Source organism: Nelusetta ayraudi, unplaced genomic scaffold, assembly GCF_046127955.1.
Source record: "Nelusetta ayraudi isolate G7.1 ecotype Tasmania unplaced genomic scaffold, CSIRO-AGI_Nayr_v1 ptg000053l, whole genome shotgun sequence".
Classification (NCBI taxonomy): Eukaryota; Metazoa; Chordata; class Actinopteri; order Tetraodontiformes; family Monacanthidae; genus Nelusetta; species Nelusetta ayraudi.
Window position 1 is genome coordinate 6,169,804 of NW_027466103.1, and position 15,014 is coordinate 6,184,817.

The window sequence follows — 15,014 nt, forward strand, 5'->3', positions numbered from 1 at the left end:
CTGAGCAGCTGGCGCTCTGCACGTGAATGTCGAGTCTCTTCTGTTACCACCTGACGGAAGTTTTGTTGTATTTCATCTGACGTTTATGACTAAATTAAAAATCTCGCCCTAAGCCATGAGCATGAGAGCGTCAGTGCCGGAGAACACAATTCTCCATTTAAGTGTCTAGACACAGTCGTTAACAGTACAGGACTTCGCTCACAAGGGACCACAAAGAAATTAACCGTCTTGTTTATATTCAACATATTTTAAAACCTGTCCCAGTATAAACTATGGAGTGTTATCGTATTAGACACCTTTCTGGGGCCACTTGCGCCATCCAAAAAGGCTTCAATAAACATTTTTAACCGTCAGTGTTTGCTGGAAAGGTTCCATGGAAAGGGGAAACTTTTGAATGTCTGTGGTGCGCAGGGTAAACATACATGAAAAACAAATAGCTGTTTTTCTTCCGCTGCCTGCGTGGTTTGTAACTCAATCTACAGTGCGAGTGAACTCTGCACTCACATGTGCAGAGCCAAATGCACAGATCCAGTGAGGCCAAACAGAAACAGCAGCAAAATCAACTATTATATGTATATATATATATATATATATATATATATATATATATATATATATATATATATATATATATATATATATATATATATATATATGTATATATATATATATATATATATGTATATATATATATATATATATATATATACATATATATATATATATACATATATATACATATGTATATATGTACATATATATACATATATATATATATATATATATATATATATATATATATATATATATATATATATATATATATATACATATATATATATATATATACACATATATATATATATATTTTTTTACATTGTTGTTAGTTGATATTCTTTATGGAGTTGACAAATTATTTACATTTTAGATTATTCAGCAGGGCCTCTTGTAATCTATTATCCAACATCAATAGCGAGTAATAAGGATATTTAGCCTCCTGTTTACAACCTTTCGCAAAAATACAGGATTTTACATTCCTGCTAAAACTGAAGCTCTGCTCAAAATTCGACATTGCTAATCCAGGAAATGTATACAACTGCCCTTTGTGACATCACAGAGGACAAGGTTCCAGAATTGTGTTGAAACGTATATTGCCTGAAAGGTGAAGTAATATGTTTATCAAAGATCTTGGGAGTTTGTTGACAGACTAGAAATACAGATTTTTGGCAGAAAAGTGAAAATTGCATAATATGGGACCTTTTATGTAACATCTGCATTTGGTGTCTGGGTTTGAAAAAACAAGAATTACTGAAAGAGTCAACAACATCTATCAGCCAAACACTCTAACTCAACTCAAATAGAAACTCCAAACAGAAGGGGTTCTACTCATCTATTATGCACTAAAGCAAAACTATACTAATGCAGTTACGGTTTCATCAATTTTAATAACAATAAAAAAAAAGAGTCATCTTTTGGGGCTGGTATCCCCAGGAAAGATCACAGGTTTCCATGTAATGCTTTGATTAGTGCTCAGAAAGAATTGTATATCAGAGGGGCTATAAGCCATTGATGCCAGGCAGAAAAAAAGTGCAGAAAGTAACATATATGGTGCATGTATAGGCAATATTCTTAAGAATAATTTGGCCATTTTCACCAGTACCACAGAGGCACTTAGCAGCCTTGTGCGTTTGGGATAAAGCGAAAGAAAGATGAAGTATTTCACTGCAGTTTGGCAATCGTGAGAAATTTTAAGTGCTGACGCTCCACCCCTCGACATCCACCCACACACACTCTGTAAAATATCGAGGTATTCTGCACATACACACAAGATGTCAGTGAGGTCTGAGTGATTCTGCCCCTGTCACTGCACTAGTGCACGCTGTGAAAACAGCACCGGCCCTCCTCCCCCTTTTCCTTCTTTCCTCACCCCACTTGCCTCCTCCCTCCTCTGGACGCCAGCCTGACATACCAGACCTTGTTCGTTAGCACATATTTTTACCCACCGTTACTAAATTAGGAAGCCAGAGGGAGCGAACGGAGTGAGGCTGCCAAGGCAGAAGAAGAAGGGTCTGATCAGGCCTGGGTTTGCTGAGGGCCCATGCCAACCCTACAAGCTTCATTAAGAGCCACTCGGGTTTCAGAAATAGAAGCCCAGCAGGGACGGAGGCCAAGCCGAGCCCTGAACGTCCAGCCAGAAACTCACGGGACAAACAAACAAATAAATGGGTTGTCTCATGGCCTGCCAGAGTCAACCGGCAGCAGCCATCCCAAGGAGCCATAAGAAGTTATCATAGGTAGCCTTACACGTAAAATAGGCCCTGCCCTGAGTTTTAAAAGTGGTGACAGTACACAGACCGCCAGCCAGAGACAGAATGAATTAACCTAGAAAGCTGCCTCCGGAGACCAATTTCTCAAAGCAGCCACAGAGACATTACTCCTTGTTTATTTGGCGTGGATTTTGAGCAGTGATGTGAGAAAGAATATTTTCACAAGGAAATGTACATTTCCTCCTCTCGCTTTCAGGGCATTCGCGTCTATAAAAGTAATGAGTGATGTGGTGCACAGAAATTGCTTCTCTTTTTTTATTCTTTAACTGCGTTATATTTAAAATTTGAAAAGGCCTTACAGTTCTCCTTTCCACCCTCAGAGCCAAACTAGTGCAACATTGTGCAAACTGGATAGACATTTCAAATCACACAATTACGTCTGACGACCTTGTGTTTTATATATAAAAAAAAAAAAATTAAAAAACACACAAAGCACGTTTAAGAGATAACGGAGCATTTATATGATAGTTCTACAGGGATAAACCAGACAACTAATGTTGTTATTCTGTCTGTCTGTTATTCTGACATGAAACTTTCAAAGAAAAACACCACCCACTGGGGAAAAGACTATCTTTGAAAGGGGGGGGGGGTTTCAGAGCAATAAAAAGAGCATCTTTAAGGTTCATTGTTTAACATTGTGTGTGACAGCCACCTCACTTCACTCCATTTAGCGCCCATCCAGTAAAACTAATGAGCTATTAGCAACCAATCTTGTACAACTTAAAGGTTAATGTTGCTTCTCTCACGTTACCTAATGGATGCAGAGAAGGTATGTAAGAATCTATATTAATTTTTCTATTATTTTTCAGAGAGAAAAACCTTTCAAACTTTTTTTCAAATTTCTTTTCAAACTGTTGGCATTTCTAGATGACCGATTTTCAGTTCATTGAAAATAAGGAACATTTTGAGGTCTTCAGGAAAAAAAAAAAAAGATTAAACAGTCAGTCTGATAAGAGCTGAGGATGCACTAAGGATCGCCTATGGGTTCGCAATCAGCAGCCAAAACACTTTGAAGTGTGGGCTCCCAGAGGAAAGGCCAGAATCCCAGCCATCACATCTTAAAAGAGCAAAACAACATCATAATATTCCCTGAAGACCAACTGTGAACCTTGCCGTGGCTCCTACGAGACGGCTCGCGTGTTTCAGTCCTGACATCTCGTGGCGAAACAAGAGCATTGCCGACCAAATGTTCGAGAGAGTGAGGGGGAACAACTAATGCGCAATGTTACAAAACGCCTTGTGATTTTCATGAGGGTTTGTACTTGAAAGCAGCAGAGGTGGCAAAGGCATTTACATTCTGTACTTACGTACAAGAGCAGACAATTGTGTAAAAAATACTCTGGTTAAAAAAAAAAAAAAAGTACTGATTCAACTTAGACTTAGACTTTCTTTATTGTCATTATGAAGAAAAACACAGCAGTGGTTCAATTCACAACGAAATGTCGTTGCCCAGTTCCAGAAATACAAGACTAAAAAAATCTATATACAAGGTGAGATAAAAACTCCTTTACTCAAGTAAAAATATGAAAGTACAGGTTCTGAAATGCACTTAAGTAAACAAGTTAAAAAAAAATGTTTTGTTTTGCTTTAACGACACAATACATTTGTTGTTTGATATGATTTTGCCAAATGAAAAAGTTGTGATAGAAGCTAATATTGAACCAGTGAATTATTGCATGTTTATACTGATAACAATAACCATAGTTATTTTCTATATCTTATTTTTCCTCTGTACTAAAAAAAAAAAAAAGGAAAAAAAGAAAGAAAAAAAGTACTGAACAGAAGCCGAGGTACGCCCTCTATATGGTCCACTTTTATATTTAACTACACAATAGCATCGTTCAAATAGCCGAACTTCAAAAAAAATAAATAACATGTACTATATAATAAGTGAATTACTTTGAACAGAATTTGTTCAATTTATTCATACATTTCGTTTATTTTAAACACAAAAGTAACTAACAAGCATGTGTTTCCAATAAAGCAATAGAAAGTACAGATACTTATGTACAAATGTAGGCAGTAAAAGTCGACAGAAAAAAGACATACTCAAGTAAAGTACAATTACCTGAAACCTCTACTGAAGTACAGTATTGAAGTATTTGTACTTTGTTACTTTCCACCTCTGAAAGACAGGCGTTTCTCATTTCACTTTATTCTGAGTACAAAGAAGGATGTTGGTTTTAGAGTCAGTGCTTTATAAAACAATCTATAACAAAGCAAGTATTTTAAACTGATATGCGATGTGGCATAGTTCACAAACTTCATCGAAAAGAAAGAACGGCTCCTTAGAACAGCGCCCTGGTCCCTGACTCTGTCATGAGGTTTAATGAGTCAGCTAGCTAGAGCAGAGGTGTCGGTTTTGGTGTCATCAGAGGTGTGATTTGTGCTGCCACAAAATAAGGTGTGTGTTCTTGTGAGAAGATGCCAGGCAAGCAACCACAGGCCAGACAGGGGGGCTTTGTCAGCGTGGCAGGGCAATTTAAACTAATTTTAAGTTAAAAGTTGAATTGTCACCTTTACATCAATTCATACATGATCAATATGAAACATGTCAATACTGTAGGAAGGTGGAGTGACGGCAACGGTTCTTCCTTTGTCGATAATCTAATAGCCTGTAGTAAAACATAAGCAAGTATTGAAGTTTGAAACGCTAACGGATGTTGATCTTGAAATCACGTGAAATATGTTTTGGCAGTGCACTGTGGTTGTTGTTACGCATTATATATGCCATGATTTATTTATTTATTTATTTTTTTTTTTAATACATCTACCGTGGCAGAATAACTATTTCCCCGCTTCTAAACAGTGCTGTTCTTGAACGCACCCCACTTCCTGCCTAGCTAATAGCGTGTAGCTATGCCTCTGAATGAGCAGACAGGAGTTTTCGTGGTCTTAGCCCACAGCTAAGAAATTATACTTTGTATGCTGTGTCGCGTACACTATGTATATTATATCACAGCGGAGTGGTGTTTGGTCTAACACGGTATCTATCATTTTAGTTGTACTATTTCCCCTTAAAGGCTCCCTATGGTCCCGCGATGCTAGCGTTAGCCGTGTAACCACGGCAACGAGATCTAACAACAACAATGGCGTTTCACGGCTAGGTTTACGTTGACGCTTGCTAGCCTGCATGTCCACAAAGTTTTTGTTTGTTTTGTTTTGTTTGATTGTTTAAGGGTGAACCTTTTTTAACTTTTTTGGAAGAATGGCTGGCACTCATGAAACGACAAGAGCGCGACCAGCTTCCTGCGGCTCCCCAGTTGAGTAAGTTATTTTTCTCCAAACCTTTTCTTTCACCGGCCATTCTTGCCACGAAATGACTAGTTTTCAGCATAATATGAGCTCAGATGGCTTTTAGGAAGCCGGATGATTTTAGACAAACGTCTTGACTCAGCCCTACCTTGTTTGGCAGTGTGGGAAGCCCGGACGGTGGCCTGGACGGATCTGCTGCAAGTGACTCAGATGTGTTGAGTGTCTCCCTGCCAGGGACGGCAAAAAAGCAATTTATTATGATGACACCTGAAGATAAACTGGAACACTTCGACCGTCGTGCCCAGGCCTATGAAGACAACCAGGAGGTTGAAAAATTGCTTTGGAGTTTGTCATGGATAAAACATAGTCTGATATTTACATTTGCATATGATGAGGCCAAATTGTGATTTAGAAAGGTTTTGCAGTGTGTATAGCAGCCTGGCTGCCTGTGCATGGTCTGCTAATCAAAAACACTATTTTTTAAAGGCACATTTTTGATTGTTTGTTTGTTTGTTTGTTTGTTTGTTTGTTTGCTCAGTTTGATGCTTGCATCCAGGACCTGGTGCGTTGTGTGGCTCTGACCAGATTGGTATACGGGACGGGACATCTGAAACTGGCTCAGGCCCATGTCAGACTGGCCAAAGCATACTTAATCTTCAAAGGTAAATAACAGTGTAAACAACATATTGAATATGAACTAAAGATAATGAAATATTTGTTCAATAGTTGAGTGCTACATCTAGAAAATTACGAAATAATGTAGGTTTTTTTTAATGTACCATTTATTGTTTTCACAAATGCCTCATCGCTTGTTTACAAAATTATTTAATGGCTGCAGCTTTTTTTCTGCAATTTACTTACTTTAATTATTAGGTTTCGGACTGCAGGCACAGAAGCATTTGGCCCTGGCCAAAGAGATGCTGCCTCTCTGGTGCTCCTGCAGAGAGGAAAAGCTGGAAGTCCTCACATGTCTCCTGAGCATACACCTCACACATGGAGCTGCCTGTGTTGTAACAGCCAAATATCCTGACTTTTTCTGAAGTTTCATATTTAATGTTTGAGGCTAGAAAAAAACAAAAACAAAATTGAATGCAAAAAGAGACCTTGACTTATTTCTAAATCAGCAGATGAGGCTGAAGCATCTTTCCTAGAAGCAGGAAAGACCCTTGAGGAGCTTCATCAACAAAGTAGCATCAGCCTGGAGGAGAAGACAAAAGCTGAGCTGGAGATCTCCACTGGTCTATACAGGTACAAAAATTAAAACTTTCTTTTATCTACATTTTAGCATTACACATTTTAACATGTATCATCTCATCATGTCATCTTCAGACTGAGCAAAATAACCTCATGCTATTCCACAAGAATGAGCAGTTTGTGTATTTTATATGATATAGGACGTAACTTAAGGTAAAGATACAGGATAAATGATTAAACGAAACAATAATACGTTGGTAATACAACATTTATTTATTTTTTTTCAAATATTGCCATTTTAAAATGACGCTTCTCAGGATTTCACCACAAGAGGGCAGTACATTCTTCAAAATTAGTCTGTGGCTTTTTTTAGTTGTCATTTTATGTTACCTTTGGGTTTCTGCTAAACAACTGCACAGCAACGGCACGTGTCAGGCATCCCTCATTTTAAAAAAGGGTTTCTCCTCTTTCACACCAGCCTATAGTCCCTTCTTAAATGATAGCTCTTGGAGTAGGACAACAACACATTGCTTATACATTATGGTCATTGAGGAGGTCATAAAATTATGTTTTATTGTTACCTGTCAGCTGCTGTGTTTACCTCTTAGTACTACTTCAATATTATTGATTCAAGCCCTGATTTACATGTTGCGCTTTTATTGTAATGGTGGTATTGACAGCAAAGGTCCCGATGCTTAGTGGGAGATTAAAGATTTCACATCCTGGATCTTGGCGGAGGCCTGGAGCTTTGACATTGAGAGCAGGAGCGAGTGATGGAAACTGTGGCCTGGCGGAACAGAAAATAGCCGTCCCTTGTTGTGCTGAGATCACTGTGGCTGAAATTAGAAGTACAACCAGGAGCTGGGATATGGTCAGCGACATAATAAAAAATAACCACCCCCTGGTGTTTTTAAATCACTGTGACTGGAATTAGAAGTACAACTGCTAACCAGAGCATTATCTTATAACACATACCACTCTACACCTACAATGAATGCAGCAATTCAGTGAGTTAATTGCGACAGTACACTGAGATTTACCAAAATAGTATCTTTTTCTTTTTAATGCTTGTGTGGGTAGAGGTCCTTCTGTTTGGGTTCCTTTCAGTACTTTATGTTTTCTATGTGTGTATTTCAAACAAGAACAAGCTGATGCTGTATCTAAGCCTTCGCAGAAGTAATAGTGTGCCTGTTAATAGTGGTTTCATGTCAAAGAGTCAGAGTTTGTTGACATGATTCCTGTAATTGGAAAAATGTGCAGACTCTGGCTGGTGTGCGAGCTCGATAAACCTCTTTTGTCAGATGATGACTAAGAATTTGGCATGCGTCTAAAAGCTCTGTCAGTCAACAGTGTTGTGATGGAGGGGAATGTTCCCACCAAAGCCCAGAAAAACAATCTAAGCTCAGCTCTCATATACATCCTGGTCCAAACACTCTGCTCTGGATTTTATGTTCACGCTCGAGGTGTGCATTAACTATCAGACAAATATGTTTGTTTGTTTTTATAATAAAAAAAAAAAAACTTCACTAATGGTTTAATGTTCTATTTAAGGTTTTCATAGATTTCAAACTAAAATAAAATGTCTTTTTTTTTTCTACTCTAGATGACATTACACTTTATCACATATTAAAGTAGGCTGGAATCCCTTTTCCAGCACTCTGTTCAAGACCATTCTGAATGTTGTATCATCTCTGATAAGTATTTTTCTGTTAAATATTGATAAATATGGCAGTGATTATAGTGTGTGTCAGTGAGAAAGCCATTTGCTCAAATTGTGGCAATGTCCTCACCAGGTTAAAGGTTGTTTTTGTCCCTCTCTTCGCTCCAGCCCAACCTTTCTTCCTCTTTTTCCGGAGTAAACGTTGCGTCAACTACGTTATGGAAAGCTTTACAAAAGAGGGCTGTGTGGCTTGTTTGGCACAACTACCTGAACCTCAAATATACTAATTCCCTGCCGTGGTAGTGGACTGTAGCAGGATGTGGCATATCGCCGCTCTGCCAGGAAACACATAAGGATGCAGAGTGAATGAGAGGATAGAGGGGTATTGTCTCCGTTCGACCATGCAGGCAGGATGGCAGGACTCAAGCCATGCAGGAATGTAGCTCCGCTCACTCCAGCCGTCACTACTGCCCTATAAGGACCTGAAGTCTCCATGAAACTTATAGGAGAGACACTCCTGGATCCATCTTAGGCTATGAGAAAAGAGAGATCCGAGAAAAAAAAATTTCATCTTTTTTGAACCTATGACGATTGGCATTTTAACACTGTGCCTTATATACTCAGACTCTTATGATGCTTGCACCATTCAACCATATTCAAAATAGGCCAAACTCAGATTAAACAGTTCAGACTTAAGCTTCAGGCAGACTGGACACAACGCAACCTTAAATATAAAACGGGATGCTTTAAAAGATTGAATGCAGCAACAGCTTCCCCAGTACACTGAGGATGCGCGATCCCTGATTTGATAGAGAGCGTTTTGGACCCATGTACAGTTGTAGCAGCAGAGCGGGAGGCTGCACTGTGGTGAAGTGTCCTCTCAGGAAGGCCATCTCCTTGACTGGGGAGCTGAATTAAATTTAGAATCCATTAGATGCTTGGAGCTGTTAGCGGAGTAGCCTGATGGATCCGAGTGCCTTCCAGCGGGTAACCCTGCTGCCGTCTTGACCCCTTCCTCCCACTGTGTGACTCTGTTGGAGCCCAAACAATATTGAAGTGCGGTATGGAAGTGCGTCCATTCCAAAGAAAACAATGAACTGATGATTCTACTTATCAAAACTTGACGGTGACTGCTCTCCCATCCTGACCTTGTATACTGTAATCATCCTTAATCCTTAATTTTAGGCAAATTACAGTCACCATGAGGGCAAATTGGGGAGTGCAAGGTTCTAACTGGGGGATGGTATGTGGAGGAAGAAACCAAAGAGCAATGTGCATAATTTCCCTAATATAGTCTGCTTTCAAACACACTGCATTGCTTGGCCAGAGACCAAACAGCCACTTTGGAGATGGTGAAAAGACTTGCTGCTATGATGAAGCCACAATTGCATTTGTTGCACTCGACAAATGACACATTGAAATTGAAAACAATACAAAGTGATAATCTTTTAGTATCAATGGAATGTTTATATTATGGAACTGATACAAACAGCTTACGGTAGTGAGAGCTCGGAAGTCCAGGACTTGATGTTTAAACTGATGAGCTGCCAGTAGGTTTCCAAACAGAGCGACAATTGGAAACCACGCACAGTCACGTTTCAATCACTGCTCTTCCGTGCTGCTTTGTGTACAACACTGCACTGTAGACTGTCTCAATACACGCCTTCCTGCGTCTGACAGCCTGTCTATCCACTCTCATTATTTCCTTTCCTCTTTGGAAAGAGTCTACAAGAAACAGAACAGACCAGAGGATGCATTAAGCCAGTGCGAGAGCTCTCTGCAACTGCTAGTGGACGGTGGGCAGCCAGAGAAAACCTGCTCCGTCTACCGAGACATGGCCGCCATCGAACAAGACCGAGGCCGTGTGGACCGAGCCATAGAGCATCTCTCCGAGGTAAGAGCGACGCAAAGTCTGCAACACAACATAGCACTTTAAAGTCCATCCATCCATCCATCCATCCATCCATCCATCCATCCATCCATCCAGCCATCTTCTGCTGGAGTCGGGTCATGGGGACAACAGTCCAACCAGAGACACCCAGACTGCCCCAGTCACCTTCTCCAGCTCATCTGGTGGGACCACCAGGCGTTCCCAGGCCAGCAAAGAGACATAGTCCCTCCAGCGTGTCCTGGGTCTTCCTTGGGGTCTCCTCCTGGTGGGGCATGCCTGGATCACCTCTCCAGGGAGGCATCCAGGAGGCATCCCAAGTTAGATGCCCGAGCCACCTCAGCTGGCTCCTCCTGGTGTGGAGGAGCAGTGGCTCCTCCTGGGTAACTGAGCTCTTCACCCAGTCCCTAAGGGTGCGCCCAGCCACCGTACGGAGGAAACTCATTTCGGCCGCTTGTATCAACACATTACCCAAAGCTCGTGACCATAGGTCATTTGTAGGAACGTACATTGACCAGTAAATCGAGAGACAGATCGGTACAGCGACCGCATCACTGTAGATGCCGCACCGATCCGCTTGTCCATCTCGCACTCCACCTTTCCCTCACTCGTGAACAAGACCCCGAGATACTTGAACTCCTCCACCTGAGGCAGGGTCTCTCCACCGACCCGGAGAGGGCACGCCACCTTTTTCCCAGTCAAGAGCATTTTTAACTGACATACATAAACACAAAAACACCTGATCTCGTCCGGTCACTGGATCCGAGCAGATTTCTGTTATCTGGCAGCGCAGCCACGCCTCTTACTTTGTGACGGGCGATCTGTTTTACTTTACCTCTGTTGTTTCTGCTAGGCACATGCCGCTGCTATGAGTCATGGTCCAGAGCAGCTGGAGGCAGCTCAGATCTCCCACAGCCTGGCTCTTCTCCTTTCTACTGCAGCAGAGCCCAATCATAATGGTGAGTTTCTTCCAAACACAGCCCCACCCCACCCACCACCCCCACAGAACAACATGCATGAGGGGTTAATTAGAGCCGAGTCTCCCATTGTCCTCCTATATGTGAAATTCTTAAAGGCAGAGTAATGGAAACAAGATGTATAATAGTCGTATTGAGGAGAGGTCTAAGCTTGGACATGTCTGAGGGACCACCAGCTAGTTTGTGGCATCTTTGTGCTCTGCGGTGCACTAAAGCATGTTTTGGAGCAGAGAAAATGACTTTAGGAAATAGTCCAATGTCAGCTGTTCTGCTGCTGCATGTTAGTTACTCTGTCGTTATTTGCCTGTTTGTCGTTCGTGTGCTCCTCTTCATCCCGGCACAGAGTCTGCAGGTCAGTACTTTGAGCTGAGTCTAAGTGGGTACAAAAACAGCGCAGGTCCACACGATCCGGGTTTTCTGGCTGCCCAGGACGATTTCTGTCGGCACCTCCTCTCCAATGGCCAGCAAAAGGTTAAACACACACACCTGCCGACCGTCTGTACGTGCAGAAAGACTACTACATAGCTGTGGTACTCTAATCTAACAAAACAGGTGTCATGAGAATCTTTAGTTTCTTCTATTTAGAAATCTCTGTTATATTAACATGCCCTTACACTTAATTGGCCCTTTAGGGATTAATACAAGTTTTTCTGAATCTGCAGCGAAAAAAGGCTGTCACCACATTTTGATTTGGATTTGGGCTTGACATTGCTTGACCGTCTACATATGCATTTTAAAATATATAAAACTTTTTTTGAAAGCCAAATTGAAGCATTTTTCTGAAAATAGATTTGTATTACTGGACGAGGCCTAAGTTCCCCGTGTGCCACTACAGAGGTGTGTGGAGATTCAGAGAGCTTCACTCGCATCAAAGAGATCTACGTTTGGTGACCTGAGTGCTGAGGTGGCCGACACCCTTCAGCTCATTGGGAGTCTGGAGATGTCTGGAGGCTCGCTGAAGCAGGCGTACAGGACCTTAACGAAGGTAACGCCACCAACAACACAAATAAACAGCACAGATGATATTATGACTTGGTCACAAGTCATAAATGCTGTGCAGAGTCCACAATCATTATCCTCCAAGTCACGATGTTGTACCTGCCAAAGTATTTTGGGAGGATTTAATAAAAGGCCATAAGTCAGCAGGTGTGCCCCTCTCCACCACTCAGAGGCCTGTTCAGAGTGTACACACACACACACACACACACACACACACACACAGTCTCTGTCATAGTGAGATGAGCTATTTCTACCGTCCTCCCTAAAGCTCAGTGCTATCAGAGTCGCTTGCTAATCTTAGAAAGGTGCTGTGTGCAAAAACTGTTTTGCTGGTGTTAGATATCACACTGTGCAACCTGGTATTTCCCCAGTTCGGATGGAGCCTGACAGATAAGCCGCATGACTCAGAATACAGAAAGTTCATCCTGCTAACTACTGTCAATTAAAGGGGCAATGACAGCCGCTTAGTGAGGCCTTCAGAAATGTCCTTCATCAACTCAAGGAGTTACCAAACAGGCATTCAAAAGAACAGTTTTTTTGTTAAAAGATCTTAACTCAAATTTGGGGCTTTATTTTTCATCACAGTGAAGTAGCTTCACATGATTATGCAAAAACTCCATAGAGAACGTGGCGTATATTTAGCCCTCTGTTTACAGCCATCCACAGGATGCAGTTTTAACATCCTACTCAATTGCTCCTTTGTTTTACCTTCCCAAACAAGGCAGGTGTGAGCAGAACAAACATTTGACTCACCTGGGAGAGGTATCAGTGCCTTTTGTGACATCACAAAGGGGTGAGGTACAGAAAAAGTGGACTAAGCAAAAGTAAAGGGTGAAAATCTCTCATTTCTGAAGACTTCACTGACAAAAGGGGAAAAAATGTGTTTTTGATTAAATGGATTTTGCAATATAGAGGCCCTTTAATGTAATTGTGTAGCCATTATATCATTCAATCGAAATAGTGAGGTGCAGTGAACCAGTAAATAGATCTCTTTGCGCTAGCAACAGCATGTCTGAATGTTAAGGAGCCTGGTTGCCATGTTGTTTTGTTTTGGGTCCGAGTATTAAGTCCCCTCCCACTGGAGGGGTATATCAGCACCAAGTCTCTTGACACTGTGTCCAACTCGCAACCTTTCCAAAGTTCACACAGCTGATACGTGAGCACATTTGTTTTTATATTCCTGACACCAACTACATCCGGATTTATTTTTTTCCTTCCCCAAGAACATCTTGCTCACGCAGTCCGTACAGTACGTGAGAGCCCCCTACAAAAAAAACAACAACAAAGTGAACAATGGTGCAATACACAAACGGAGATCTGACTTTCCCCCGTGTTTCTTCTGTAGTCCTGCTTCAAAAAGGCCTTCCATGACGTCAACCTTAGCAACGGTGAAAACATTGGAGGGGCCAGATGGATCTGGTCCAGATTACTGAGTGTTTCTTTCCCCAGCGAGCAAGGGAAAGTTTTCATGCTCCCTGTCTCCTTACTTATACAAAGTTCTCTCCACATTTTGCTTATTGTTGCTGCACCAATGGCAACGTGTGTGCACATCCATTATGTATTCCAGTCAATTCTGTGATAGATTAAAAGGCTTTAAGGCCATTAAAAAGTCAGGGTGAAGGAAATCGATGAAGTGATCCATTAGGTGGATGAATCTGAAAGTGGAGAAAAAGTTGTATTATTGGGTTTTGGTTTACTGTCAATCTGCCAAGTTTGTGGGTAGGAAACACCAAGTTTACAGCACACAGGTGACGCAAAACTGTAGAAGAGGATGTTTTATGCATTCATGTGTTGCTAAGGAATCAGTCACTCAGTTTACAATAATTATTTCTTTAAAAACATGTATTTTTTTGTAATTGTAGTGCCTGGAGACTCAACAGTTGTTGTACAGTGCTCAACATAAGAAGACTAAAGCTACACAAAAAGCTGTGGACATGTTGGCAAGGTAATTCTGCATGACAACCATTGATTTCAGCTAAAACACGTTGATGGTAAATACCAAAGAAATCAACATAAAAAACAAGAACTAATGTAACCGAGTGTAATTCCTGTGATTGACTGTAGCATAATGCAGCTTGTGTGTTGCAGGGCACCACAGGTGGCCAGGAAACAGCAGAGCCGAGGCAGAAAATCAAAACCGGACACATGTTCAGCTGCAGCGCCCACTGAAAGTGAGGAAAACTCCAAGTCCGATTCTTAAAAATGCTCCTTTGTTATGACTCTAACCTGCCACGTTAAGGTGACACATATGTCTACAGAATAGCTAAACTATGTCCATATGCATAGTGTTATATTCCAGATCAGGTAAATAAAGTAAAATACTGAAGAGAAGATGGCTTTGAAAAAAATACTCTGAATCATAAAGGTTTTTTTTCCAGCAGGTTTTATTTCTTGTAATATATTTATAATAATTTCCAATGAGGGCTGGCACCTTTTTTTTTTTTTTTTTTTGTTAAAGCAAGCATGTACATTTTCATAACGTGAATAAAAGCAGCTTGTGAGTAAACACTTGGTGATTTTGTTTTTGCTTTTAAATGGCACAAAGTGTACATTCCGTCATGTAACAGATTCCTGATTTCACATTTTAACAGCACACGTCATTTGATTCAGCCGTTACAATTTGTTGATGAGATAGTGTGTAAATTACACACTGCATGTGGGCATTTAATGCATTGAGCCCTTTTCAGAAATAATCAGAAGTGACATTAATGCTA

General features: G+C 40.9%; 1 protein-coding gene across 1 annotated transcript; it reads left to right on the forward strand.

The window, feature by feature from the left end:
• Window positions 1-5,132: 5,132 nt before the first annotated feature.
• ttc23 (tetratricopeptide repeat domain 23) lies at window positions 5,133-14,808 on the forward strand. The gene is given in 11 exon segments (XM_076037950.1): window positions 5,133-5,594; window positions 5,743-5,908; window positions 6,121-6,244; window positions 6,456-6,580; window positions 6,682-6,830; window positions 10,159-10,330; window positions 11,178-11,283; window positions 11,645-11,772; window positions 12,137-12,286; window positions 14,163-14,245; window positions 14,389-14,808. Coding segments are annotated over 11 exon segments (1,374 nt in total). The 5' UTR covers window positions 5,133-5,535; the 3' UTR covers window positions 14,501-14,808.
• Window positions 14,809-15,014: the final 206 nt, after the last annotated feature.